Source organism: Symphalangus syndactylus, chromosome 18, assembly GCF_028878055.3.
Source record: "Symphalangus syndactylus isolate Jambi chromosome 18, NHGRI_mSymSyn1-v2.1_pri, whole genome shotgun sequence".
Classification (NCBI taxonomy): domain Eukaryota; kingdom Metazoa; phylum Chordata; class Mammalia; order Primates; family Hylobatidae; genus Symphalangus; species Symphalangus syndactylus.
Window position 1 is genome coordinate 108,778,369 of NC_072440.2, and position 26,149 is coordinate 108,804,517.

General features: G+C 51.8%; 3 protein-coding genes across 16 annotated transcripts in view; 2 read left to right on the forward strand and 1 right to left on the reverse strand.

Moving 5' to 3' along the window:
* The window catches only part of ADI1 (acireductone dioxygenase 1), a 35,613-nt gene extending 31,841 nt beyond the window's left edge, over window positions 1-3,772 (forward strand). For all 4 annotated transcript variants that reach the window (XM_055254225.2, XM_055254227.2, XM_063622862.1 and 1 more), the window contains 2 exons: window positions 637-816; window positions 2,666-3,772. In XM_055254225.2, coding sequence (XP_055110200.2) covers window positions 637-816; window positions 2,666-2,785 — 300 coding nt within the window. In that variant the 3' untranslated portion in view covers window positions 2,786-3,772. The remainder of the gene's footprint in view (window positions 1-636; window positions 817-2,665) is intronic.
* Window positions 3,773-7,122: 3,350 nt separating this feature from the next.
* On the forward strand, window positions 7,123-23,202 carry LOC134733483 (uncharacterized). Of its 4 annotated transcripts, XR_010116977.1 has the most exons (7): window positions 7,126-15,192; window positions 15,645-15,758; window positions 15,836-19,110; window positions 19,371-19,650; window positions 20,451-20,640; window positions 21,177-21,289; window positions 21,395-23,202. XR_010116977.1 is itself a non-coding variant. In XM_063622860.1 (3 exons), exons 1-3 carry the CDS (start codon window positions 18,964-18,966, stop codon window positions 21,668-21,670), a joined length of 831 nt encoding a protein of 276 aa, XP_063478930.1. In that variant the 3' UTR covers window positions 21,671-23,202. The 4 variants fall into 4 exon arrangements, 1 of the variants encoding a protein (XP_063478930.1); XR_010116976.1 differs by having other exon boundaries at window positions 7,123-13,573; window positions 13,768-15,758; window positions 16,394-19,650; window positions 20,451-23,202; XR_010116975.1 differs by having other exon boundaries at window positions 7,128-15,758; window positions 16,394-19,650; window positions 20,451-23,202.
* Window positions 16,295-26,149, reverse strand: part of TRAPPC12 (trafficking protein particle complex subunit 12) — a 108,308-nt gene continuing 98,453 nt past the window's right edge. For 2 of the 8 annotated variants that reach the window (XM_055254217.2, XM_055254218.2), the window contains exons 10-12: window positions 23,172-23,272; window positions 22,288-22,375; window positions 16,295-22,009 (exon numbers count right to left, since the gene is read on the reverse strand). In XM_055254217.2, coding sequence (XP_055110192.2) covers window positions 21,767-22,009; window positions 22,288-22,375; window positions 23,172-23,272 — 432 coding nt within the window. In that variant the 3' untranslated portion in view covers window positions 16,295-21,766. Of the gene's footprint in view, window positions 22,010-22,287; window positions 22,376-23,171; window positions 23,273-25,889; window positions 25,983-26,149 lie in introns of those variants that run through there. The other 6 variants (XR_010116972.1, XR_010116973.1, XR_008652695.2 and 3 more) reach the window with 6 other exon arrangements.

The following is a 26,149-nucleotide window of genomic DNA, read 5'->3' on the forward strand; positions in this document are numbered from 1 at the left end:
TTGAACCGAGGAGGCAGAGGTCGCAGTGAGCTGAGATTGTGCCACTGCACTCCAGCCTGGGCAACAGAGCGAGACTCCATCTAAAAAAAAATACAAGTCAATGTGAAGACATAGAAAATGCTTGTGGAGTCTGTGCCTGCCTCCGTGCAACGTCCACTGGCTTCTCACTCACCCTGTGTGTTGTGATTTCATGACTGCTGTGTGCAGCACACTGGGTGGGTGTGAGCATGGGGCCAGGGTGTCTTTGGGGCAGTCTCGTCGTGTGAGGTTGGGCCAGTGACTAAGCCTCTCTGTGCCACCATTTCCACATCTGTAAAATGGGGCTGATAGAGCAGCCACCTCGTGGGGCCGTGCAGGTTGGGTGAGTTGGCCTGTGTGAAGTGTTCAGAACCTTTGCTGCAGGTCTGTTCGCTTTCAGTTACTGCCCATTTGTTGACAGGTTTCATAAACTATTCCAGCTCTGGCCCTTAAACTGTTAGGAAAATAATTCTTAGCAAGTGTAGTTTTCATTTTTATGGAGAGAAATACCATTCACCTCAGCTCTGGCCCACCGAAGGCTCAGTCTGCTGAGTGGGTGGGTGCGATCTTGAGTGACAGGTCTCTGGTAGACTCACAGGAATGTTCCTTCTGCACTAGATTAAGATGTTTTACGAGGAGCATTTGCACTTGGACGATGAGATCCGCTACATCCTGGATGGCAGTGGGTACTTCGACGTGAGGGACAAGGAGGACAAGTGGATCCGGATCTTCATGGAGAAGGGAGACATGATAACACTCCCCGCGGGGATCTATCACCGCTTCACAGTGGACGAAAAGGTGGGAGCACTGTGCTTTCTCCCCAAGCCTGGCCTGTGTGGTGGCCCTGGCCGCGGCATCCCTGCCGCTGAACTGCGCGGCCTCCGCAGACTCTGAGTGCGGTCGCCGCGCTCGGGGCTCCTTGACCTGTGCTTCAAGGAGAGTCTCTGTGGAGCCGCAGGTGATGTCTGAGGTGACAGCTGTCCTTCCGTATCAGCCTCCGCGGACCCTGCCTGCAATCCTGGTGGACGGGTGTGCGTTTCATACCCAGGCAGGGGCAGGTACAGGTGGCGGCAGGAACACACCCACGAGCCTGGCCCTGCCCCAGCCCGTGCTTGGCGGTGAGGCACCTGTAGGGTTGTCACCCCAGCCCGTGCTTGGCGGTGAGGCACCTGTAGGGTTGTCACCCCAGCCCGTGCTTGGCGGTGAGGCGCCTGTAGGGTTGTCATGTTGCCACACTGTCACTTTGAAAAACATTTCAGTTTTGGAATTGAACAGCAACGCAGTCCAGTCAGGATTGGCAATAAACACAGATAAGGTAGTTTTGGGGTTCACTGGAGGTGATTGGGGTAACGCTGAGATTTAAGTATAATTTTTGAATAAATACCAAATGCACATGGTTTAAAATTTAGAAATATGAAAGGGGACCCGGTGAAAGGTCTCCCTCTGACCCCCGTTCCCAGCCCCCCAGTTTCTCTCCCTGAAAGTAACCAGTATTCCGTTAAAAAAAAGTTATTTTTAAAGGGACCTTACGCATATCCAAGTGCCTGTCAGTCAGGATTCTTTTTTTTTTTTTTCCTTTGAGATGGAGTCTCACTTTGTTGCCCAGGTTGGCATCTAGTGGCTCGATCTCGGCTCACTGCAACCTCCGCCTCCCAAGCTCAAGCGATTCTCCTGCCTCAGCCTCCTGAGTAGCTGGGATTACAGGGGCACACCACCAATTTTTGTGTTTTTAGTAGAGATGGGGTTTCACCATGTTGTCCAGGCTGGTCTCGAACTCCTGACCTCAAGTGATCCACCCGCCTTGGCCTCCCAAAGTGCTGGGATTACAGGCATGAGCCGCTGCGCCCGGCCTGGTCAGGATTCTTACTATCCCCTTTTTCAAACAGGAGGCAGCGGATTCTGCCCATGGTTCTACATTTTACTTTTTTCTACATGATGTTCACTGGGGACTGTTTCATATCAGTATCTACCAGCCTCAGCCCTGATTACAGCTGCACAGTACTCTGGTGCTGGACATGCTTTACTGTATTTAACCATTAATTTATTTCAGTGAGTTGTTGACCTTCAATGATGAGTATATACATTGTTCCCAATTTTTTGCTCTTGTGAACAGTGCTGTAATAAATACCCTTACATGCTTGTCATTTTGCACTTATGTGTGTTTTTCTGTAGGGTAAATTCCTAAAAGTGAAAACTGAATTAAAAGGCACGTGTGTTTCTAGTTTGGATGGATGTCGCTGAATTGTCCTCTCCTGCCCACCAGCAACACGTGGGCCCTGATGCTAATTCTTAGGAAAACTGTAGCCAAACGAGGTGGAGAGGAGGTGGAGGGTACATGGGCTGGAGCCGGTGCTTTTCCTAACTGTGTATCTCTAGAGAGAGCGTGGAGGTGCGGAGTTCAACACTGAGCCTCAGCTCCAGATGCTCTTACCTGACGCGTGAGGACAGGCAGTGCCAGCTGCACCACCTGATACAAATCGTCCTTCCACGAATAAAATGTGGCCTAAATTGTTAAAGACGCACAATAAAAATAGCAAGAAAAGTGTTTATAGCAATTAATGTTAATAAGTTGATATGTTAATAAATAAAAGTAAGTAGAAGGCCGGCTGGTTTAATGAGATGCTGGGTGTGTTTGTCTGTTTTCCAGAACTACACGAAGGCCATGCGGCTGTTTGTGGGAGAACCAGTGTGGACAGCGTACAACCGGCCCGCTGACCATTTCGAAGCCCGCGGGCAGTACATGAAATTTCTGGCAGAGACGGCCTAGCAGTGTCTCATAAAGGTCCCCAATATGATGACTGAGCAGCAAATCAATCATTTTCTCTTTGCTTTTAGAGGATAGACTCAAGGCTAGGTTATCTTTCCTTTGTAAGATTATTTGATCAGAATATTTTGTAATGAAAGGATCTAGAAAGCAACCTGGTAGTGTAAAGAGTCACCTTCATTTTCTGTAACTTGATAAGACGAGTGGGTCCATGGCCCTGCGTTAGTTCATGCATTCAGCTCAGACCCAGATGGAAATTTCATCTCCCCAAATGCAGTTCCTTAGATGCTCGTCTGGACGTGATGCCGTGCCTGCCGTGTAAGAAGGTGCAATCATAGATAACACAGCTAGCCAGATAGAAGACACTTTTTTCTCCAAAATTATGCCTTGGGATGGGGAGTGGTAGCGGGAAGAGCTCCCACCTTAAGGGGCACACACTGAGTTGCTTATGCCACTTCCTTGTTCAAAATAAAGTAACTGCCTTAATCTTATGCTCATGGCTTGGAGTTACCTCATATTCAGGTATATATGATATTTTGCCTGGTTTGTTAAAATCGTCCCATTTAGATTCTTTCTATAATTGTTCTTATAGATAAGTAATTTATATATGAGCTGTGTTAGTATTTTTTCAGTGTGAGATCTCTGGATTCTTTCACAATCAAGCTGTTGAATTTTAACAAGAGTATTAATACATAAATTTTCTACTCAACAATTCTGAGATAGGATTATGCCTAGTTTGTTATATCATAGAAGAACCCCAAGTTAACTTCATGTTTTGGAAGGGCAGGTCGTTTTTAAAGTATGTTAGGATTAATTTTTTTAATCACCTCCACATTGTACAGAGGAAACTCAAGCCTTAAATGTTTAAGTAAACTCTGTCTCAATTTTAGGATTAAAATATCCACAGGTGATGTGATGGTAACATATACCCCAGGGCTTGCTTCTGTCAAGTATGACTCTATCTCAGTAATTAAAATAAGTGCTGATCTACTGATTTTTTTTAATGGATTCATTTCTAAATGGGCATTATAAATAGAGCTTGTTCATTTTTAAGAATGAAACATTCATATGATAAACTATCACCTTAAATTGCCTTTCTTGCTTCATATAACTTTTCTCTGTCAGGATCCTTAGTGTTTGAAACTCCTCGTGCGGGGCTGGCTTCCTGCGGACTCTGGTTTCGCCTCCTTGATGTGGCGCCTCGGATTTCTTCACTTCAGAGCTGTATTTTTACAGGCAAGAGTAAGTTACTGGGGCAGTGGCTCATGCCTGTAATCTCAGCCACTCAGGAGGCTAAGGTGGGAGGATTATTAGAACCTGGGAGGTCGAGGCTGCAGTGAGCTGTGATTGTGGCCACTGCACTTCAGCCTGGGTGACGAGAGCGAGACTCTGTCTCAAAAAAGAAGAGAGTAAGAGCTGAGGCATATAATAGAATTCTGCTAAAGCACTTAAGGTGAAATCACATTTTCTTTTCCCAGGATGTTGCTCACATCTTTTGTTTTTATTGAGGTGTCACTTATATACATTAAAATGCACTCATTTTCCGTGTTTTTGAATTTTGACAAAGGCAGCATGACCTCAGGCAGAACAACACAGGACATTTTCATCACCCAAAGAAGGTTCTCATGCCCCTTCTTAGTCCCCCACCCCATCCTAAGCAACCCGTGTGGGTGGGTTTTGGCTTTTTTAGAATTTGATGGGCATGGAATCCTGCAGCATGTTCATGTTTGTATCTGGCGTCTTGCGTTCCTGCTTCTGTTCTCTGATCCCTACACTAACACTGTCTCCTGGGTCAGGGCAGCCCCTTGTTAGTATCTTAAACACTGGAATGGTTTGAGGAGAGCTCGAGGCTTGAAAAACACTAAACGAGTGGAAATGTACTGTAGTAAGAAACAGAACTCTAGGCGGGGAGAAAACCTAGGGAGGTAAAAGGCTGTTCTTCCTGAAGGCATCACTGTAAAGTAGTGGGGGTCTCTCTGCAAGCTGAATGTTAGAGAAGACGGATCCTTGGCTGGGCGCGGTGGCTCATGCCTATAATCCCAGCACTTTGGGAGGCCGAGGTGGGCGGATCACCTGAGGTCAGGAGTTCAAGACCAGCCTGGCCATGATGGCGGGTGCCTATAATCCCAGCTACTCAGGAGGCTGAGGTGGGAGAATTGCTTGAACCCAGGAGGCGGAGGTTGCAGTGAGCTGAGATCCTGCCATTGCAGTCCAGCCTGGGCAACAGAGTGAGACTCTGTCTCAAAAAAAAAAAAAAAAAAAAAAAAGAAGATGGATCCTTCATAAACACATTCGTTAGATTCTAAATCAGGTATTTTTTCCAAGGAGCCCAGCTGTTAGTTTCCCAAGCAGGACAGCTGTTGGGTTTCACTGTGTCCAAGTTCGTCAGGTTGGAGCAGGCTCTGCCTTCTCGCTAAGATATTCCTGGACGTGTTATTTTTCAAGTGTGCCCCTTTTTTACAGGCACAGGTGTATTTATTGCCATGGGGTTTATGACTGGGATATTAATAAATCAGAATATGAATTACTGCAGTTGGGTATGGCTTCAAGCTGGTTAATGTGTTGGCATTTTCAAGACACTTTGATTTTTCCCTGCTGTCTTCCTACTCGAGGTAGACACCGCACTGCAGACAGCACAGGCAACCTGGTGAGAGGCCCGCTCGCATTGTGGGGACTTCACGCTTGTTTCTAAGGAGTAGGCATGGATCATCCAGGAAATGTCCAGCCTTGTTCTATCTTGTTCCAGATCCAACATCTTATCCCAATGAAGTCCTGGCCCCAGGACGCTTTCCCGGTTTGGAATAGCTGTGAAAGGCGTCTTCATCCTGTGGTGCTTCATTTACCTATTTGGTTTTGTCCTCACTTCCGAAAAGTGAATAGGGTCATCTCCTTTCTGATTTTTATTTCTCTTCTTGCCGTCCATCTCTTCCTCTTGTTAACTAAAAGATGACACGATCTATACATTTAGAAAAGGAGACATTCTTTCTTTTTCTTTTGTTTGAGATGGAGTTTCGCTGTTGTCGCCCAGGCTGGAGTGCAGGGGTGTGATCTTGGCTCACCGCAACCTCTGCCTCCTGGGTTCAAGCCTCTCCTGCCTCAGCCTCCCGAGTAGCTGGGATTACAGGCGCATGCGCCACCACACCCAGCTAATTTTTTTGGATTTTTAGTAGAGATGAGGTTTCACCATGTTGCCAGGCTGGTCTCGAACTCCTGACCTCAGGTGATCCATCCGCCTGGGCCTCCCAAAGTGTTGGGATTACAGGCGTGAGCCACCATGCCCAGCCTAAAGACATGATTTCTTGTAAAGCGTTACACTCTGCAAGGTGGCATCCCGCAGGCTGGGAAGCACAGCCTCCTGCAGAGACCGGAGACAGGCACCTTGGAGGAGAAGAGGCAGGAGCTTTATGCTGAACGGGCTGGAGGATCATACATATTCAACAGGTTACAGGAGGAGCTGTGAATATTCATGAAGTGGTCCTGGTGCATGTGTATTGAACAAACATCCACGTTACATACAACCCACGTTCACCTTGGAGAGGACACTAAACATCTACATGCATCCCAGGCAGGCTCTGCGCTTCTAAAGATGAAACAGGGACGTGAAGGCTCCCAGCGCTCAGCCTCTGTCAGCCAGCCAGAGCCCATCCATGGGCTTATTCTTGTCTAGCGGAAGTTACTGAAATCGGTCTGTTGTTCCATCAAAGCTGTAGTTAAGGCTGGTGGAACGGAGCCAGTTAGCCAGCATCGGGTAGTGGATAAACTACAAATTGTTTTCATCTTGCTCATCTCAAGGCCAACGCTGGTTTAGCTGCTGGAGAAGAAAACCTTTGTGGTGGTGAGGACAGTTTCTTATTTAAGCACAGGGTGTGAGACTTTGCTGTAGCATGGCCAGGCCTTAGGTCCTGTGTGTGATTTGTGTCTTATTGCCACAGTCTGTTCTGTGGTCTCACCATCTCTATTTTAACATGAATGCTGGCCAGTTGTGTCTAAACCCCAAAAGGGAGGGGGTATGGTGGGGTGTGTCTGACCTCCAGTCTCATCGTGCCTGGGAACTCATTTTTTTTTTTTTTTTTGGGACGGAGTCTCGCTCTGTCATCCAGGCTGGAGTGTAGTGGGGTGATCTTGGCTCACTGCAAGCTCCGCCTCCCAGGTTCACGTCATTCTCCTGCCTCAGCTTCCCAAGGAGCTGGGACTACAGGCACCCGCCACCACGCCCGGCTAATTTTTTGTATTTTTATTAGAGACGGGGTTTCACTGTGTTAGGTTGGTCTTCATCTCCTGACCTCGTGATCTGCCCTCCTTGGCCTCCCAAAGTGCTGGGATTAGAGGCTTGAGCCACCGCGCCCCGGCTGGGAACTCGTTTTTTAAGGTTGGCCAACGGGGTCCATTCAGTCAGTTGGGGGGCTCAAGATTTTACTTTAAATTTGCAATCCTTATCATTGAAGTGTAGAAGGAAGACTGGAGAGCCCGATGAGACGCTCTGCTGGCCTCTGAGCAGCGGCTGTCAGCAGATGCCCCTCCTTAGCCAGGGCCCCAGTGATGGTCTCTGTGTGTGAGCTGATTAAAAATGACGACGAAGAGCCCTCTGCTATCAGCTCATGACCCTGAACTCTCCATTTTAAAAAAGCCTAAATTGACCTCTTCCAGCAGGGAAGGACGAAGACAGACTCATCAGACTGGAACTAGGTGGAAGCAGGGAGGAGCTAGGCTCACGGTGGCCGCGTAGCTCAGTTCATTTCCTGCAGTCCCTATTTCTGACATTCTGTCCTCTGGCCGTATATGTACAGACCACATATTCTAATGTTTGATTAGAAAATACAGCTACTAAATTCAATTCTTGCATCAAAATTGTATTTTAAAGTATAAGCATGTTTAATATTGGTCCTATGGAATGAGCCGGTTGCTTTGTTTGTACCCAGAGCTCACATTAAGCCTCACGTCCAATCGTGGCTTCCATCCACTGGGATGGGCAGATTCTTCCTAGGGGCCTCCCCTGGCTGTCTCTCACTGTGAACGCCACCCCTGTCTCCTGCCCACACCACTGCGACCTGGCTTACAGAATCCCCCACTCTCCTTCTAGCCCAGCACAAACTCAGGACGCCAGACGTCCACACTGTCCAAGCTGCTGTGGTTCACCCAAGACTTCGGAGGAAATATTCCTTCTTAAATTTGTGTCAATAAGCCAGACAGTTTTCCAGCTTCCTTAGAAGTAGTTATCCTGTGGAGTGTGGACTTCATTCTTTACCTCCTTAAATTAAGATGAAATTTAGAAAGGCAAATCGGGCTGCAGTGGGCACCTGCCTGCACAAAGCGGCTGCTGATTCGCTGATTTGCAGGAGATTAAACCCAATCCGAGATGGAGGGGGTCTCATTTCTGTGCTCACATCGTCATGCATGTGGTTGGACGTGTGTGCCTGCGTGTGGACGTGGGCTTCTGCGAGCCCTCCAGAGAGCCTGTAGAGGCTGGTGGTTATGAACTGTGGGATGCAACGAGCACTGTGGGCTGCATGATCTTTCTTTCCCTGCCTGTCCTCCAAGAGGGGGTGTGTGAGGTAACCACTGCAGACGTTTTGCTGCGTGTCCACGAGGAGATCGTCTGGTTCTGTTGATGGAGGTGTTTTCCTAGTTCTGTAGTGAAGTTGGCAGCTTCAGACATTTTGTTCTCATGATGCAGCTCTGACAACTAAGATGGGCTCCCCTGCCTCGGCCGGGCTCCTCGGTTTCCCGAGAGTGAGGCCTCTGTTGGTCGATCGTGTTACTGGGTGGCTGTGAGTTACGCAACTCACGAAAACATCTCATCCGGATGGGCGTGGGGCGAGAGGGCGACCCCAGGCGCTGTGAGTAACTTCCCAGCGTGCCGGCTTCTTGCGCGTTCCCAGAGCCTGGTGTGCGGTACCCCAGGTGGGCGGGTGGGTGGCTGGAGTCTGGTTCTCGTCACACAGACCAAGAATGCGACATTTAGATGCGATCTAAAAACAGCCATTTTTCCGAAAGCTGTTTACTTTGGAAAGTGTATCAGGCAGCAGTTTCTGGAGACCCTGTAATTGTTTTATGACTTATGCAGTGAGAACCTAATTACAAAAAGGACGGGCGCGGTGGCTCATGCCTATAATCCCAGCACTTCAGGAGGCCAAGGCAGGAAGATCACTTGAGGAGTTTGAGACCAGCCTGGCTAACATGGTGAAACTCCATCTCTACTAAAAATACAAAAATTAGCCGAGCATGGTGGTAGGCACCTGTGGTCCCAGATACTGAGGTGCTGAGGTGGGAGGAGGATCACTGGAGCCCGAGAGGCATGACAGGTGTGTACAGGGGCTGAGCGGCTGGTACTCTCTGAATCTCAAGGGAAGACCTGTAGCCTGTGGGCACTTCACGGGCCATGGATGGAGCGCCTGTTGTCAGCCGCTTGGGAGAACTCTAGCGATGCGGCTGTGCTGAGGCCAGCATTGGTCTGTATTGGTCCTACAGAAGGAGCCGGTTGCTTTGTACACAGAGCTCACATGAAGTCTCATGTCCAGTCGTGGCTTCCATCCACTGTGATGGGCAGATTCTTCCTAGGGGCCTCCAGTGCACGGCCAGTGAGCTGGGCTCTTTCCAGCAACGCCTTCAGGAGACTCTGGTGGTTTCTTTTCTCCCTCATTCTCTGATCAAGAAGACGCTGGGATGTGCCATGCATCCCACATCTGAGAAATGCTTGCCTCCTGTGTGCTGGATGCTGGGCCATGCGCTGGCGAAGGGATAGGGCGGTGGAGCCAGTTTATCCTGAAAGTCCCTTTGCACACATCTCTTATTAGGTGTGTGTTGAGACCGAAAATAAAGTCTGGAACCAGGGTGTCACAGATGGGGGTCACAGACACACAGCAGATATAGCATGGTGCTCCCAGCAGAGGTGGAGCTCCCAGCAGAGATGTGGGAGAGCATGTACAGTCGCTGGACTCAGCCTGTGTGCAGCAAGAAATTCATTAGGGGATCTCTGGCCCCGGGTGCCACCTGGGAGCATGCGTGTGCAGGGCCACCTGGCCCGCGAGGGCCCTGGGATGGCCTGACCCGTCAGGGATGCTGGCAGCAGGGCTGGCTCCGTTACCAAAAGGGGAAGCAAAGGCTCTCCAGGGCCTCCCTGGGGCTCGCACCGTCCTGAGGTCTTCAGCCCCCCTGGAGACGGAAGGGAGGTGGCCGAGTGGCCTGTGGCGCAGGGCTCCTTTGCTGTTCCTTGCAGCCTGGGGGTCTTTGACTCTTGGAGCTGAGTGACAGGTGGGGATTTTTGCCCCTCTAATGGTCTTTGGATGATAAACTCCCAAACTGATGCGCCAGGCTGGTGTCTTTACAATGCGTGCTCTGAGGAAAGCTAGTCTGTGAAGTGATGCATTAAAGGGTTCTGTTATGGGTTGGGAGTCTGAGTCCCTCTCGGGGAGAGCCGTGGTGCCGGGAGCAGCTGGAGGCCTTGGGGCCGTGCTTAGCTTTGCTTCCCCAGCTTTGCTGACCCCAGTGAGCTCTTCCCCACGTGGTACCTGTCAGCAGTGCAACAGGAAGTTCTCTGTGTGTTAAACCACACGAGGGGTTCAGAGCTATCCCCAGGGCAGACCTGGAGTTTTTTCTGGTGTTCCTTAAAAGCATCTGATGAATATTGGGATGAATTTCCAGAAGAACTTGGAAGAGACTTTCTCCTTTCTGCAAACTACATGGTCAGATCAGCACATGATAGGAATCTGGATGGTGGAGGAGAAGATGTGGGTCAATCTCCCCAGTGCCCCAAATCCAGTGAAATGACAATTTTTTTAAAAATTGTGTTGTTTTTAAAAATACATCCACAAGTTTCTGACGATCTCCCTCCATTTATCCTCCCCTTCAGCATGGTCTCTCTTGGTCACTTGTTTCTAATGAGTGGGAAGCGGCTGAGGTGGCCGTGGGTGGCCTCTGTTGGCATGTAGTTTCCTGCCTGCTCTCGGACACTGCGCTCTGGGGAAGCCGGCTGCCACGTCCGCAGGATACTTGTGCAGCTCTCTGGGGAGGTCTGAGGCCTCTGCCAGCAATGCTGCTGGCTGGGGGTGTGTGGAAGCAGGTCCTCCAGCCCCCGTTGAGCCTTCAGATGATGCAGCCCCAGCTGTCACCTTGAGGGCCTCAGGAGAGCTCCACGCCACCCAGCTAACCCAGAGACTGCAGGTGAGAATGTATGTTCCTGTCGTCAGGCACAAGTTTCAGAGCAGTGTTGTTACATGGCGTAGGTAACTGGTGCCTAAGTGTGACTCCCTAACCACAGTGCTCACCTCCACTCAAGAAACTGCTGACAGCGGATCAGACATCTTGAGAAAGAGAAACCAATGGAACGGACATCTGAGAAATAGGTGAAGAGCTGTCCTAGTCAGGCAATGCCCGCCCTCGGAGTGGATGGGGAAGGATGGCGGCAGGCAGGTGGATCGCAGCGGGAGGTCCATTCTGTCCCCGCTCCCCAGGCTGTGCGGACCCACAGGGCAGAGGCTGCTGGCCTGCTGTCCCCTCCTGCACAGTGCCTGGGGCACCAGGCTCATGGGGTGCACTCAGTGGGCAGGTTAGAGGGACTAGGAAGGAAGACCTCTTGTCCCAGGCAACCTGCAGAGGTGGGAGCCCTGGGGGGAGGCCCTGGGAGCAGCCCTGAGGGAGGGCACTGGCTCCGCATCCACCTGGAGCTTTGCCCGGGATTGCCATTCCCGTCTTCCCAGGATTCCAACTCTGTGCTTCGAAATGTCGTGACACGATCTCTTCTGTTGTCTTAGTTGGGGCTCTTTTTGTTACAAGTGACAGGAGCCCAGTGTGAAGGAGACTGTGCCTGGGGGCTCCTGCCCTGGGGGCTCAGGGACCAAGCCACGTCTGCTCATGGTGGGACACAGTGTAGACACAGTGTTGACGTCTTAAAGCCTTACTGCTCATTCCATTATGCAGAGGAGTGACTTCAGCTGCCAGCCCTGGTCCCCAAGGCTCCAGGAGAGGTTCTGTGGGACTAGACCCAGGTCAGCGGCTCTGACAGGGACAAGATCGTGCAGCGCAGGCATGGCCGCCGGCCGAAGGGCCTCCTGTGCCCAGGACGCTGCCGGCTCATGTCCAGGTCATTTCTTCCGCGCCGCAAATCCTGCTTGCCCAAGATGAAAATGGAGCTTGTAAAGTTAGCACGGTGGACATTTGTGCACTTATGGGACTGAGGAGGCTTGAACTTCATTCTGAGGGGAAAGAAGCCAGCCCTGGCTTTATTACTCTGTCAGATAACCCTGTCTCTTTAGGTTTCAAAAATATCTTCACCCCATCGCAAGTGAGCAGGAGGGACTTCTGGGCCTCACGCACGTCACTACCGCAGTGAGTCCCTAGTACTGGTAAGATGAGGTCGGGTCAAGGGCTCCCGGAGCGCTCTGCCTGCTGTGATGCGTGAAGTTCTTCTATTCACCATGTCTCTCAGCGGAACTCGGTCCCACAAGCCCCCCCAGGAGAGCTGGTTTTGTCCCGAGTGCCGAGATGCATAAAAAAGTGGCTGGTCGGTTCCTCAGGACGCCACAGTCCAGTGAGGAGAGCAGAGGGTGCAGCAGCCCTTATGGCTGGGTGAGGGGTACAGGGGCTCCAGGCAGGCACAGCTGCTCAGAGAGAGGGGTCTGGGCAGTCGTCACCATCAGGTGGATGGCTGAGGCAGGATGTCACTGCGGGCTCCTTGTCCCTGGTCCTGACCAGATTTGCTGTGACCACCTGGCTGGGCCCTGAAGAAGGCAGAGGAATTGCTCAGGTGGGGCCAGGGCACAGGGCTGAGGCCTGCAGTTGGGCTGTGCCAGGTTGCAGATAACATCCGGGGCACCCCTGAGCAGGCGGCTCTTCTGCATCGCTCCGTGTTCTGCTCTGTGTTTTCTGCCTTGGGAAGTGATTATTTTTCAAAATATTCTCTTAACTGCGGCGGGGGCAGGGCACTAGAAGCATCCAGGCATGAAGACAGCTCCCAGGTCAGCAGGGCTGGGGGAGCTGGGCTGGGCGGGGGCTGGAGGGCAGGAGGCTGTGCTCCCATCACGGTCTGTCCCTGGCGTGAGCAGTGCAGGTGTGACAGTTCTAGGGTGGAGCGTGCTTTCGACTGAAACCACTCTCCCCAGGATGTGCTTGCCTGCCTTTATTATTATAGTTTAATGTGTTTCCTTGTCCATGTTAAAAATGCTTGTGTTTATTTTGCACCAACGGTTCAAAAAATCCCACCCATTCTAAAATCCAAATAGGATTTCATCTGAGTTATACAACAGCCTGGCAAAGGGCAAGTCAATGGAATCAATATGATCTGCCCTAGCGTCCGCGTATTTTCCAGCCTGCTCCATTGCTAATCACTCCTGAAGCCTCCTTGGTGCCCCGGCTTTATTGATTGCCTCTGCAGAATGTGTGTGTGGGGGGGTCCCCAAGGACACAAGGACACCACTGGCAGGGCCAGAGACAGAGGCACGCTCTCCAGAGGCCTGTCCTGCTGCTGCTGCTGCTGAGCAGGACTTCGGGCCAGTGGCCACCTATCATGACATCGAAGCTGGCCCCAGAGATCCCAGTACAGACGCCCCCAGGGCAGCATCGCCTGCTCCACCTCTGCAGAGAGACATCCCTGTGAGCTTGGGGTGTGGAGAGGATGAGGGAAGAGCCCTCCGTGGATGCCTTGGGCTTGGAGGTGTCTGCATGGATGAAGGCGCAGATGGAATCACCCCAGTTCTGCTGCTGCAGTAGCTGTGTGGCCGTGGGCAGGTTCTTCAAGCTGTGCCTCAGTCTCCCTGTCTAAAGGGGGACATGATGTACCCTTGGAGGAGGGTTGAGGTGAGGAGGCTGCCAGAGCCTGTCTGTGAGGTGGGGGGGCCCGAATAACGTTCACTAAAAGTTCATGTCTGCTCGGAACCTCGGAATGTGACCTTTTTGGAAATGGTCTTTGCAGATGTAATTAAATAGGGGTTCGAGATGGAATCATCCTGGACTAGGGTGGGCCCTAGATCCAAAGACTGTTGTCTCTGCAGGAATAGAAGACAGAGACACTGGAGGAGGCCACGTAAACACAGAGGCAGAGACTGGGGCCATATGGCCGAAAGCCAGGAGCACCGAGGACTGCCACGGCCACCACGGAGAGAGGCCTGGGACAGACGCCACTGCAGAGCCTCCAGAGAACGCAGCCAGCCTGCAGCTCGCGTGCAGCCTTCCGGCCCCCTGAACTGTGAGAAGATGCAGTTCTATTTTAAGCTGCTCTGTTTGGGCACCTTGTTACAGCAGCCCCAGGAAGCTACTGAGTGGGTGTTTGTGGTTGGCCGCCGATCATTCCCAAGGTCACGGCCCCATCCTAAGCTCTGAGACCTGTGCACGTGACCTGTTTTGGAAAAAGGGCTTTTGCAGATGTAATTAGCTTAAGGATCTTGAGATGAGATTATTCTGGATTACCGTGGGCCCCAAATACCATCTTAAGTGGCTCCGCAAGAGATTTGGCACATGGAGGAGGCTGTGTGACCAGAGGAGAGACTGGAGTGATGTGGCCACAAGCCAAGGGCACCGGGAGCCCCCAGAGGCTGGAAGAGGAGAGGAAGGAGCCTCTCTAGGAGTGGCCTGCTGACAGCAGCCTCCAGAATGGGGAGGGAATCAGGTCTGTGCTCTCATACTTAGGAGTGTCTTATGGCAGCCTTAGGAAACAGAAGCACTGTTTCCCATTCACAGCCTGGCCTCAGTCCCCATCTGGGGGTTTCCCTGCAGCCTGGGGTCTCCCCACATCCTGGGGTCTGCCTGCATCCTGGAGTCTCCCCGCATCCTGGGGTCTCCCTGCAGCCTAGGGCCTTCTCATAGCCTGGGGCCTCCCCACATCCTGGGGTCTGCCCGCATCCTGGGGTCTCCCTGCAGTCTACCCATGGTGCCAGGGCAGCTCTTCTTCCTGACACGTGTGAGGGGCCCTGGGGTGCAGAGAATAAACTCCACCCATCGGATGTGAATTCCAGCAGCCCTGGGGTTGGGTGAGTTTCCTGGAGCAGTGGCCGAGGGGTCAGGGGTGCAGTTCGCTGACTGTCCAGCTCAGCATGCCCAGGGAGCTAGTGGGGTTCCCTGACACCGGGCAGCAGGTGGAGGCTGAGACAAAGGCCGAGCCAGCTGGAGGCTTTAGGGAGATGCACTGGGTCCACTCCACAGGCAGCAGGACCCCAGGATCACTGTGGGCATTTGAGGAGTGGGTGTCAGGGCGGTCAGAATGAGCCAGGGTGGAGGTCACGGGGGGTCATCTTGATGAGGGAGGTCACAGTGGGCAGAGTCTCGGGGCCCTGGGGTCGAGGGAGTGAGGCTGGAGAGCCTGGCTGACTGTGCTGGCGGGATGACGCCTAACATGGTCTCGGAGATGGCACTTCTTCCACGGACGAGGGTGAGCGACGCGGGAACAGACTGCCCATAATCGGGTTCCAGGTCCAATAAAGGTAAACCTCGAGGCGGAAAGGACCTAGATGCAGGTGAGCACGGTCTTCCGCATGTGAGTGCATGTGTGTGTTGTATGTGTAAGCGTGTGGCCATGTGTGTGGTGCATGAGCCCAGAGCCTGTCCACGGCAGCCCACTGGTGGGTCCGGCCCTGCCTGTGGATTCAGCGCTCCACTGCAAAGCAATATGCAGCGTGTGAAATGGCAACACAGATCCTCGGTACCACCATGAGCCTCACCATTAGATTTGGATTGGAATCCCTCCCTCTCTCCCACTTTAAACTGTGGGTCCTTGGAAAAGTTACCTGACATTTCTGATTTTCACATTCTTACCTGTAAACCCTCCCAGAGCTCAAATGAGCCATGTGGGAATGGGGTTGGGGATGGGGGAGGCACGCAGTCACCCTCGCCTTCCTTTTTTCTCTCTCGGTAATTGTGTTCTTCTATGTCAAAGGAAAAGAATAAAACTAGAAAATTATTTGGGGGAAAAAGAAGAAGACACACATGCAAGTGCCACAGGAACCTGTGGGGTTCAGCCTGCTGGGGGAGAGACGCTCCGTGGTCTTCGGTAAGTCAGCCCCAGCATAGCAGTTGTAGGACCCTCCGTGGTTCTGGATCCACATCAACTGGAATTCTATGTTCCAGGGAAAACTGCTTTCAATGCTGACTTACACTCAACACTGCAAGGCCATCTGCAAGGCCATGGAGCAGAGTAAACATCCCGTCCCATCGTGCCTCATGCCCTCCGGAACATCCCGTCCCATGCCCCATGCCCTCCGGAGGGTGAGGGGTGTGCATCCTGTCCCATGCCCCATGCCCTCCGGAACATCCCATCCCATGCCCCACGCCCTCTGGAGGGTATGGGCTGCAGGGCCACCATCTGCCTAGCCCGTGGCAGCCTCAGCCCTCAGCAGCCCTGGTCGCCAGGAACCCACAGGGCAGAACCCACACTGACCATCGGCAAGGCAGCGGCTCCTCTGCAGGGCCTTTTACGTGTTGGTTTCTTTGGCACCATCCAACAGAAACAGAATGGGCACCACAAATGGGCGCCACACACGTAACAAAGTTTTCTAGTCGCCACGTTAAAAATGTTCAAAGGTCATCTTAATTTTAATAATGTTTTATTTAATCTACTATATCCAAAATTACTATCATTTTAACAGGTACTCAAAATTATTAATGAGATCTTTTACATTCTTTTAGAAGTGTTTCATAACGTCTCTGCAGCAGCCACATTCCCCATGCTCAGCGGCAGCTCACAGCCTGGATGGCAGTGCAGTGTAGACACTTGAGCTGCGGGCAGGACTCTTCCTGGTCCTTGTGGCTGAGCACACAGTGCCGGGCCAGGCGGTGCACGCTGGGGGACCATGGGCCGGGCTGGTCCTGGCTCTGCACTGTCCCTGTGACCCTCAGGATGTTGCTCAGTGTCTTCTGGCGATGGTTCCTTTCTTGTAAGATGCGAGGCCGACAGCATCGGCTGCTAGGAGTTGTGAGGACCATGTGAATTCATTTCAGTTGGGTGCAGCGCCGGCCTAGTAATCTCAGTGACCCTCAGTCGCTCAGCCAGTGATTGTGCCCACCTGCCACCGTCAGAAGATGGCGGACTTGGGGGGTCAGGAGAGCCCTTCCAGGACTGCAGAAGCTGGTCCTTGGGGGTCTCGCAGCAGATCCCGGGGGCATTCCCAGTATGGGTGCAATGTACATGGGGGGGCTCAGGACGGGAGGCCCATGCCAGCCCCTGGGCCTCCAGAGCTGGCAGAAGGCACAGCCCTGCATGGCCAAGGGCGCTGGGCTGCGTGGAGAATGTGCGGGTTCTGTTGTCCTGCCAGCTTAAGCAGTTTACCAAACCAAACAAAAAAAAGGATATGCAACAGGGACAGCATGTGGCCCATGAGGCCTCAAATACTGCCTCTGGCCCTTCACAGAACACTGTTCTAGAACGGAAACCCTATGCTCGCGGGCTAGGGCCTTGCTGGGTGGGGAGAGGGGTTCAGAATATGGTTTGTCACTTCCTATGAGGGTCATCCGACAGGACTTTGTGGAGACAGTGGCGTTTAAGTGGCCCAAGAAGAACTGGAAGGATTTAGAGGAGTGGTGGGACCTGGCCTGGTGGGCGGAAGTCATGTGTGGGTGTTGCAGGCTCTGCGCGGCTCTGACGGCTGCTCCAACGCAGGCAGGTGCCCCCCATGTTTAACGGGCATCAAGTCTGCAAGTCATAAACTTGGTTACCCCCAGAACGTTGTTTAAACAGTACTGTGTTCTAGAACATGCTGAGATAGCATTTATGCAACTGATGCTAAGGTGTGGAATGGGTTAGTCCGGCTTTTTCCTCAACACAGGAGGAGGACAGGGAGAGGGCAGCATTGCTCCTGAGCGGGTGAGGCCAATTTCATCCTGAGTGATGGTGACAGTAATAACTGATAAGAAATGAAATCACAGATTTTCACACGCAGAGCTCGACAAATGGCTGACCCTTCCTCCATCTCTCGGTGCTCATGCTGGAGAGTGATGGGCCCTCCCTCCACTGTCAGGGGGACGTGCTGGAGAGCGACAAGCCTTACTTCCAATCCTTGGTGCTTCTGCTGGAGGGCAAGGGGCCCTCCTTCCACTCCTTGGTGCACGTGCTGGAGAGTGATGGGCCTGCAGTCCACTCCTCATGCTCCTGCTGGAGAGCCACGGGCCCTCCCTCCAATCTTTGGTGCTTCTGCTGGAGAGTGACGGGCCCTCCCTCTACTCCTCGTGCTCCTGCTGGAGAGCGACGGGCCCTCCCTCCACTCCTCGTGCTCCTGCTGGAGAGCGACGGGACCTCCCTCCAGTCCTCGGTGCGCTGCTGGAGAGCGACAGAAGCTCGGCCTTCTTAGGGTGTTTGGGACCCCGTCCAGCATGGTTTTGCTTTAGTTCCCCACCCAGGGAGAGGAGCTCGGCAAGCAGCACCAAGTTTATTCTTGCTCATTTATTCAAAAGAAAGGTACTGAATTTGAAAATGCACCAAGCACTGGAGAGAAGAGAAAGGTGAAAGGACCTCGGGGCCTGCCTGTAAGAGGCTTGGGATGTGGCTGGGGATGAGGCCCAGGATGAGGCCTGGTGGCACCTCCAAAGCAGATGAGGGGGTCTGGATCCCACCATCGGAGCATGCACGCACCTGTCCACTCCCTCAGGACTGCAGACAAGGTCCATTCTTGTATTTTTAGGTTGAATTAAATCCGTCTCTAGCCCCTGCCTCTGAACTGATGGAGTCTGGCTGTTACTGGGCCTCCCTCACTTGCAAGGGATGGAACCAGAGCTTGGGGCTCAGGCGCTCCTGGAGTGTTTAGTGCCTCTGCTGTCAGGACATCGTGTGGCCACTGGCACGCTGTCTGCCCACACAGTGCCCCCGACCAGCAGCGGAGCTACCCTCTCTCCACAGCCAGGGTTGGGAGCCCTGGGGCCCGAGTCCCCGGTCCCACGTGCCACACAAGGCAGGACATTCTGGGTGCTGTCACATCCCTGGAATCAGGGCCTGGACCCTGGTCAGAGCAGGACCTGCAGGTGACCCCGGGTGGGGCAGACTGTCTTCTGTCCTTGGTGGCAAAGCCGGCGTTCTTGGCGTCATGTCTGCACATATGTGCCTGAAGCCATGGGAACGCAGGGACGACCTCTGGGCCTGGGCCTGTGGAGCAGACTGGGAAGGACACACAGGCGGGAGTCTCAAGAACTGTGGTGCACACAGCTGAGCCCCTGCAGCTCTGCTCTGCCGGGCCTCGCCCTTGGTGCTGGGTGCAAGACGTGACAGGATGGCATGGGAAGCTTCCCGAGGAACGCTGGAACTGGGTGTTTGTTTGAAGGAGAACCTCATGGCGGCAGCTCCAGCCCATGCACTGCAACTGTGGGGCTGTGTCAGGAGCAGGTGTCACGGAACCTGTGTGGGTCCAGGGCAAGAGGTAAAGAGAATGTGGATGGGGCTGCACTGTCCTGGGGTTGAGGGCAGGCTTCAGGGTGTGACACTGAATAGGGACTAGGAAGGTGCATGCCAGGAGGGGTCCAGGCAGAGACAACAGGTGGGTGCACAATCCTTGAGGGGGCGCAGAAGAGGCCGGCAGTGTAAGGCAGGACGGCGATGCCCACGGGCTCCAACGCCTGCCGCATAACTGGAATTCTGTCTGTGGCCTCCAGTGTCTGACATTCATTCTCACACCTGCAGGAACACCAGAAGCCCCTGGAGGGCCGTGCAGACGACACTGTTGGCCCGGCCCAGGCCCCAGCAGTTCTGACTCCTCTGTGATCAGAGGGTGGGGCTGAGGACGTGCATTTCCGACAAGTTCCCAGGAGATCCTGGCGCTGCTGCTTCAGGGATCCCACTTTGAGGATCACTGATCTAACACTGCCCCTCGTGGCAAACGTGGAATGACTCCAAGATTCGGCTGGATGGATCATTCAGGGAGCAAATCCACCTTTGCCGCCTGGCACACCCTGGCCATCCGGTAACGATGGCCATCAGGGTTACTGGCTTTTTCATTCTCCACTGTGCATTCCAGGGTGGCATTTCCACAGTAGTGAGCCCATCATCAACTCAGCGAGGTTCCCATTTCCCAGTTAGAAAATTAGCCTTCTGATGGTTAGCCATTCACTTCACTTGGCTCTAGAAAAGATTTCAGGGATGTATAATTTACTTTTAACATAAAGAGAAGCTAAGTGTAAACTAGATAAGTTACAATTGTCCCAGACATTATAAACACTCACAGCACCATTTGCCTCTTCTAGCAAAATGAAACAAAAAAATTCTGCAATCATACAGACAGTAAGGAAAAAAAAATTAGCTGGACACCATGGCTCACACCTGTAACCCCGGCACTTTGGGAGGCCGAGGTGGGAGGATCACTTGAGGCCAGGAGTTAGAGACTGGCCTGGGCAACATAATGAGATTCCATCTCTATAAAAATAAAAAATCCTGGGCGTGGTGGAGCACACTTGTGGTCCTAGCTACTCAGGAGGCTGAGGGGGAATCGTTTGATCCCAGGAGGTTGAGGCTGGAGTGAACCATGTTTGCACCACTGCACTTCAGCCTGGATGGATGACAGAGTAAAATCCTGTCTCAAAAAAAAAAAAAAAAAAAAAAGAAAAAGCAATAATCCAGGCAAGACATGAGGCAATGATACTGTCACCTGGCCTGGCCTCATGCCAGCAGCATGGGGGTGGGACTTGGGCGGGAGGGTGGATTTAGGCTTACCAGCTTACTAGAGAACCTTGATCTCTGTTTCTAATTTGCTGGGCTCACGTCTAGTTGGAGCCTGGGCACCGCTGTCTGCTTTCCTGCACAACTGGCCGGGGACAGCTGAGCCCCGGGCCTGGAAAGGACAGGCTCCATACCTCTGGCAAAGCCTGCAAGATGCCTGCAGTGAGGGGCCAGGTGGGAGCAGAGGAAGAGCCTTGCATCTCATCCCTGAAGTCAGATTTGGAGGAAGACCCTCAAGGTAAAGGGCTTCTAATTACATCTTCAGCTTTCTGGGCTTAACAATAGTTTCATTTTTCTTTTCGAAGAGAAAGATTTTGAAACCTCCTTGGTGTCCAACAGTCCTTTTGGCCGTCTCACCTCTTTTTATTTTAATGCATAATTAATCTAGATGGCAGCAAATGGGCTGAGACTGTCTGGTAGATGCTGTGTTTGTATGTTTCTACTCCATTACAGAAATTAACAGAAATATGGCTTCGCTTTGTGCAGATGTTTATATCACAGTCTGTAAAATGAATTATATTTAAAACTATCCACAAAGGTAGATATTTAGAGAACCCTTGTCAGAGTTCTTTCGTAAAGTGAAGAAATTTTCAGGTACTTTAAGTTCTTCAAAAGCAGGAATAACTGTGTAAACGTGAAGGCAAAAGGCCTTTCAGGCATGAGAGAACACATGAAAACATGTGTCTGGCTTCAAAACCACCCCCAGCCCCTGCCTGCCTGTGTTTTACGTGCTCTTCCTTTACTGGATTATGTGTCGTGGTTCCTGTTCCTCAGCTCACTCTCCACATGGACGCATAAACTATGGGAGAAACGGTGATGGCCTCTCCTCCACCGCCAGGCTGGCAGGGGTCGTTTGGCCGGCATCAGGCTGGAGGAGACTCGGATGGGTAAGACCAACGCACTTAGTTTTGGGGGTGTGGGGAGGGCAAGAGGAGCATGAGCGGCGGTCTGTGGGGGGTGTCTTCTCTGTTGTAAACCCCCTGTACGTGCAGGTGCATGGCGAGAGGGTCTCCACACCTCCCAGCGTTTCTCTGAGGATGTCCAGAAGGAATGAGCAAAGCAGGATTGGCCCCCAGAACAGAGGCCCCGAGTCTGACTCCAGATTTCCTGTGTCTACGAGCTGTGTCCTCCTAGCACGCCTGCCCCTTGCGTTCATGAGCAGTGGCCCAGCTGCAGGGACTGTGTGGCTGAATGCCGACCAACTGCGGGGCAGTCCTGGGCTGGGCCGTGGCTTGGGACCAAGACGACACGCAGCCAGACACCAGTGAAGCAGGAGTTTTATTGAGTCCCTCCGTGTCACATTAATACCTTCATGACACAGTTCCAAAGGCCCGGGTCCTTCTGACGTAGTGTGTTGGCAGCAGCTAGGCCAGCTTGAGGCACTGCGTGTTGAAGCTGTCCCCTTCCTTGCTGGCGACAGCCTCCAGCAGGGCCTGTTTCTTCTGCGTGCTCCGCGAGGACTCCAGCTCGTACATGGTGGTCAGGTTGAAGAGCACGCTCTCGTGCAGATAGTGCCTGGGGTCCTGCTGGACCATGGCCTCCAGCTGCCGCAGGGAGTCCTTGAGCTTGCCCAGGTACAGCAGACACACGGCAGCGTTGTTGTTGGCCTAGGGAGGAGCACACGCACAGGGTCGGCCCACACAACCAGGACAGACGCCCGCCCGTTCCACGCTGTGTGCTGGGCCCTGTGTTAGGGGCCTGCGGGTGGTGCAGAGCTGCTGGGCGGAGCCTAGGTGGCCCCGCTGGGTCACTTCCCTTAAGGGCCACGGCCACTGCCTGGAGCTGGTGGACTGGAGAGCGCAGGCCCCTGCTGAGGCGTGTGTGGGTGTGTTTCTAGCGTCTGTGAAAGGCAGAGGACGGAGGATCTGCAGCTTGGGGATCTTACCACGGCGTTTGCTGGGTTCATCCTTAGGATCTCTGTGAAGAACCTGTGGGCTTCTGCAAAGTTGTTCTGCCCGAGGTGAAGGAATGCTCTGTAACACAAGCAACGGCGGCAGTTAGCGGGGAAGCCCAGGAGCTGCTGTCCCCCAACACAACCCACAGGTTCACGGCAACCTCCACCTGGATTCAAGCGATTTTCCTGCCTCAGCCTCCCAAGTAGCTGGGATTACAGGCGACTGCCACCATGCCCGGCTAATATTTTGTATTTTTAGTAGAGACGGGGTTTCACCATGTTGGCCAGGCTGGTCTCAAACTCCTGACCTCAAGTGATCTACCCGCCTCAGCCTCCCAAAGTGCTGAGATTACAGGCATGAGCCACTGCGCCCGGCCAAGCCACTCTAGTTTTTATTAATTGAGATAGAGTAACTTCACCTAAATGACTTCCTGCTAAAAACGGACACCTGCTTCATTTAGGCTTTCTGATCCTGGGTGCAGGCTTTGTCCCAGGCGTGTTTCCTCCTCACGAATGTGCACTCGCACAACGCTGTGCGTTCTGCCACAGAACACCAGAGCACAGGATCCAGAACGGCCGCTATGTCAGCAATGGTGATCTTTACGCACACATATGCTGAAAATGGGGGCAATACAAGCGCTTCTCTGAAGAACAAGGGGGAAATATCTCCTTAAAAATCAGCTGCTGTGACTAAAAGAACATCATGCGATTCAAGAAAACACCCATGTACTCCTTGGGTCTCAGTTCTGAGAGACACAGGGCAAGAGGAGACACAGAGAGAAGCTCGTCTCTAGGGAGCTTTTCTACTCAGTAAGTGGGGCTTAAACGCCTCTGAGAAATTTGAGAAAACATATATTTAGTTTTAAAATATTTACCTGTTCATTAAAACCATGATTTTACCCTGTAGTCCATCTAATTTCTGTGTTACTTTCTCAACGTCTTGAAAATACTTTTCAGCTGTTTTTATATCTCCAATCTGCTTTGACAAAATTATTTAGTCAGTTTAGTTGACAAAAGAAATATTAAGTCTATACTCATATATTTAGTTCCCTAATATCATGTTAGAATATGAAGACATTTATATGTCAGGTAGAGGAAAACTTCAGTAACCATTTAATCATTTTTTAATAAAAAGGCAAAACACATTTTTTTTTTTTTTTTTTTTTGAGACGAAGTCTCGCTCTGTCGCCCAGGCTGGAGTGCAGTGGCGCAATCTCGGCTCACTGCAAGCTCCGCCTCCTGGGTTCACACCATTCTCCTGCCTCAGCCTCTCCGAGTAGCTGGGACTACAGGCGCCCGCCACCACGCCCAGCTAATTTTTTGTATTTTTAGTAGAGATGGGGTTTCACCGTGGTCTCGATCTCCTTACCTCGTGATCCGCCCGCCTTGGCCTCCCAAAGTGCTGGGATTACAAACGTGAGCCACTGCGTCCGGCCGAAGGCAAAAGACATTTGAGATACAGTGGAACGTTAATGTTCTATGTGTCAGCAACTAACTTGCTGATATACGTGCCTTATTTAAAAGTCTTATAGTTTAGTAATTTTTACCTTTTGGAATGAATTCTGGCAGAGCATTAGGTAAAACAAAATGAATAACTAATAAAATGAAACATCAAATACTTAAAATATTGGTATAATATGAGCAGGTCCCAAGTCAACTTGAGTTACTCGTGGCTAGTAAAATGGTAGGTGCCACCACATTTGCAAATTGCAAAGTAGTATTTTGACCAAATAATATAGAATTCTACTGTAAAAAACAAGCCAAACCAAACCCAAACTCAAACCCACTCTTACCACCCGTGTCAGGAAACCCACCGGCTGCCCGATTCAAATGCAGCCGGACGCAGCAGGCCTGTGGCTGAGGATGCCTGGGGGGTGGAAGGCTGAGTGCCCCAGCCCTGAATCCTGAGGCCACAGCTTGGTTTTACAAAGGCAGACTTGGGTTTTCTTTCACCTCCAGAAGCGTAAGGAAGGGAATAAATGATCTAAGGCTTACAATAAAAAATAGATACAAATTAAAGAGAACTCCTATTATGGCCCAAGCCACGCTCACGAGGATAAAGACAGAGTTGCTTTGTGTCCGGGGCACAGCCTGCGGGAGCCAGATGGCGACAGCAAGCTCTGTTATCATGGCAGCAGCAGAAACGTAACAAAATGCTGTCCTCTGTCCCCATGAGAAACAAGCTGAACGTGCGCAGCTCACCTCCGTGAGGAGGGCTGGGGCATCCATCACTATCACTGAGCAGCCGAGTTAACTCTTAGGCTTTCCACGCCAAGCATCTGTCCAGCATTGAAACAAGCCTGCTAACCTCTCAAATGACTGGTTGGGAGATGGTTCTCCATGCGTGTCATGTTTCTGCATGTCTTCCAAGCATAGACACTGACAGGGCTTTGTTCAAAGCATTTACACAAGGATGCCTGTTTAGAGGACAGCCTTGTAAGCTAAACTACGTCCCTCTGGGGTGAAGGGCAGGCAGGCTCACCTCCCAGTAGCAAGGATTTGGGTGTTCTAAGTTCAGGATTCCTCTCCAGCCACACAGCCCACTGCAGGCATCATGAGGCCCTCGGTGAAGACCCTGAGGAATCAGGGCCCCGTGTCTGGTGGAAAGAATGCCACTCTGGCTGTACTGCTGTTGCTGTGTAATATCCTTCATTTCTAACGTAGGAATCTTACATTTTTTGCCAGCATCCATGAAAATGGCAGCTAACTCCACAGCTTGCAAGTAGGATAACATCTCAGGCCCTTCACAACTGTTGCTGTTATCCCACAAAAGAAATACCATATGAGGAGGAAGAAAAAACAGAATGAAACAAGAGAAAACACAGGCGTGCACACACACCACATACTGAATGGCATGTGTCCATCGCTGCCCATCGTCTGCACAGTCCGACGCGGTTTGAAGTCCACTACTATAGACTTCCCACTTGCTGACTCAAAAGAAACCACAGGCAGCATGGGCTCTCTGACATGGCCCTCAGCTCGAACGCCTGCATCTCCTGTCTAGCAGGACTGTGTGAGATACTGAACTGAAGATGATTACAGCTCATCATCAAGACTGATCAAGATGGACGTGCCGGTGGCCGTGGCAAGCGTTCACAAGCACAGCTCACCTGACCCTCGTAACCGCCTGTGATGCAGATGCTGTCACTAGCTTCGCTTTCTAGATGAAAAAGTAAGGCTTGGAAGGATGAGACAATTTTCGGAGGTCACACAGCTAACACACAACAGTGTGGGGTCAACACCCAGGCCTGCCCAACGCCCAGACCATGTGCTGATCCTCCACACTGCAAGGCCTCCTGAGGCTGGCATGGGACTTTGTACTCAAACAATGTCTTAGAGGAAGGTAACAGAGAAATCTTGGGATATTCTTTGCTACCCACTGATTTTCCTGATGATTAGAAAGTAAGTTGACATTTTCAGAATTATTAAAATGTAATTAGGATATAAAATCCTACCGATTTCTAAAAGTTAGAAGCAACTGAAAAAATTAAACATAAAAATGCAATTATAAGTATTCCAGAATATGCAGAAAACAAATCAGTAAAAGACACTATTAAAAAGAAAATACAGTGTCTGGGCATGGTGGCTCATACCTGTAATCCCAGCCCTTTGGGAGGCCAAGGTGGGAGGATCGCTTAATTTCAGGAGTTCAAGACCAGACTGGGCAACAAAGTGAGACCTTGTCTCTATTAAAAAAGAAAAAAAAATGAGCCAGGTGTGGCCGTAAGCACCTGTGGTCCCCAGCTACATGAGAGGCTAAGGCAGGTGGATCTCTTGAGCCCACGAGTTCTGCAGTGAATCATAATTGTGCCACTGCACTCCAGCCTGGCAGACAGAGCAAGACACTGTCTCA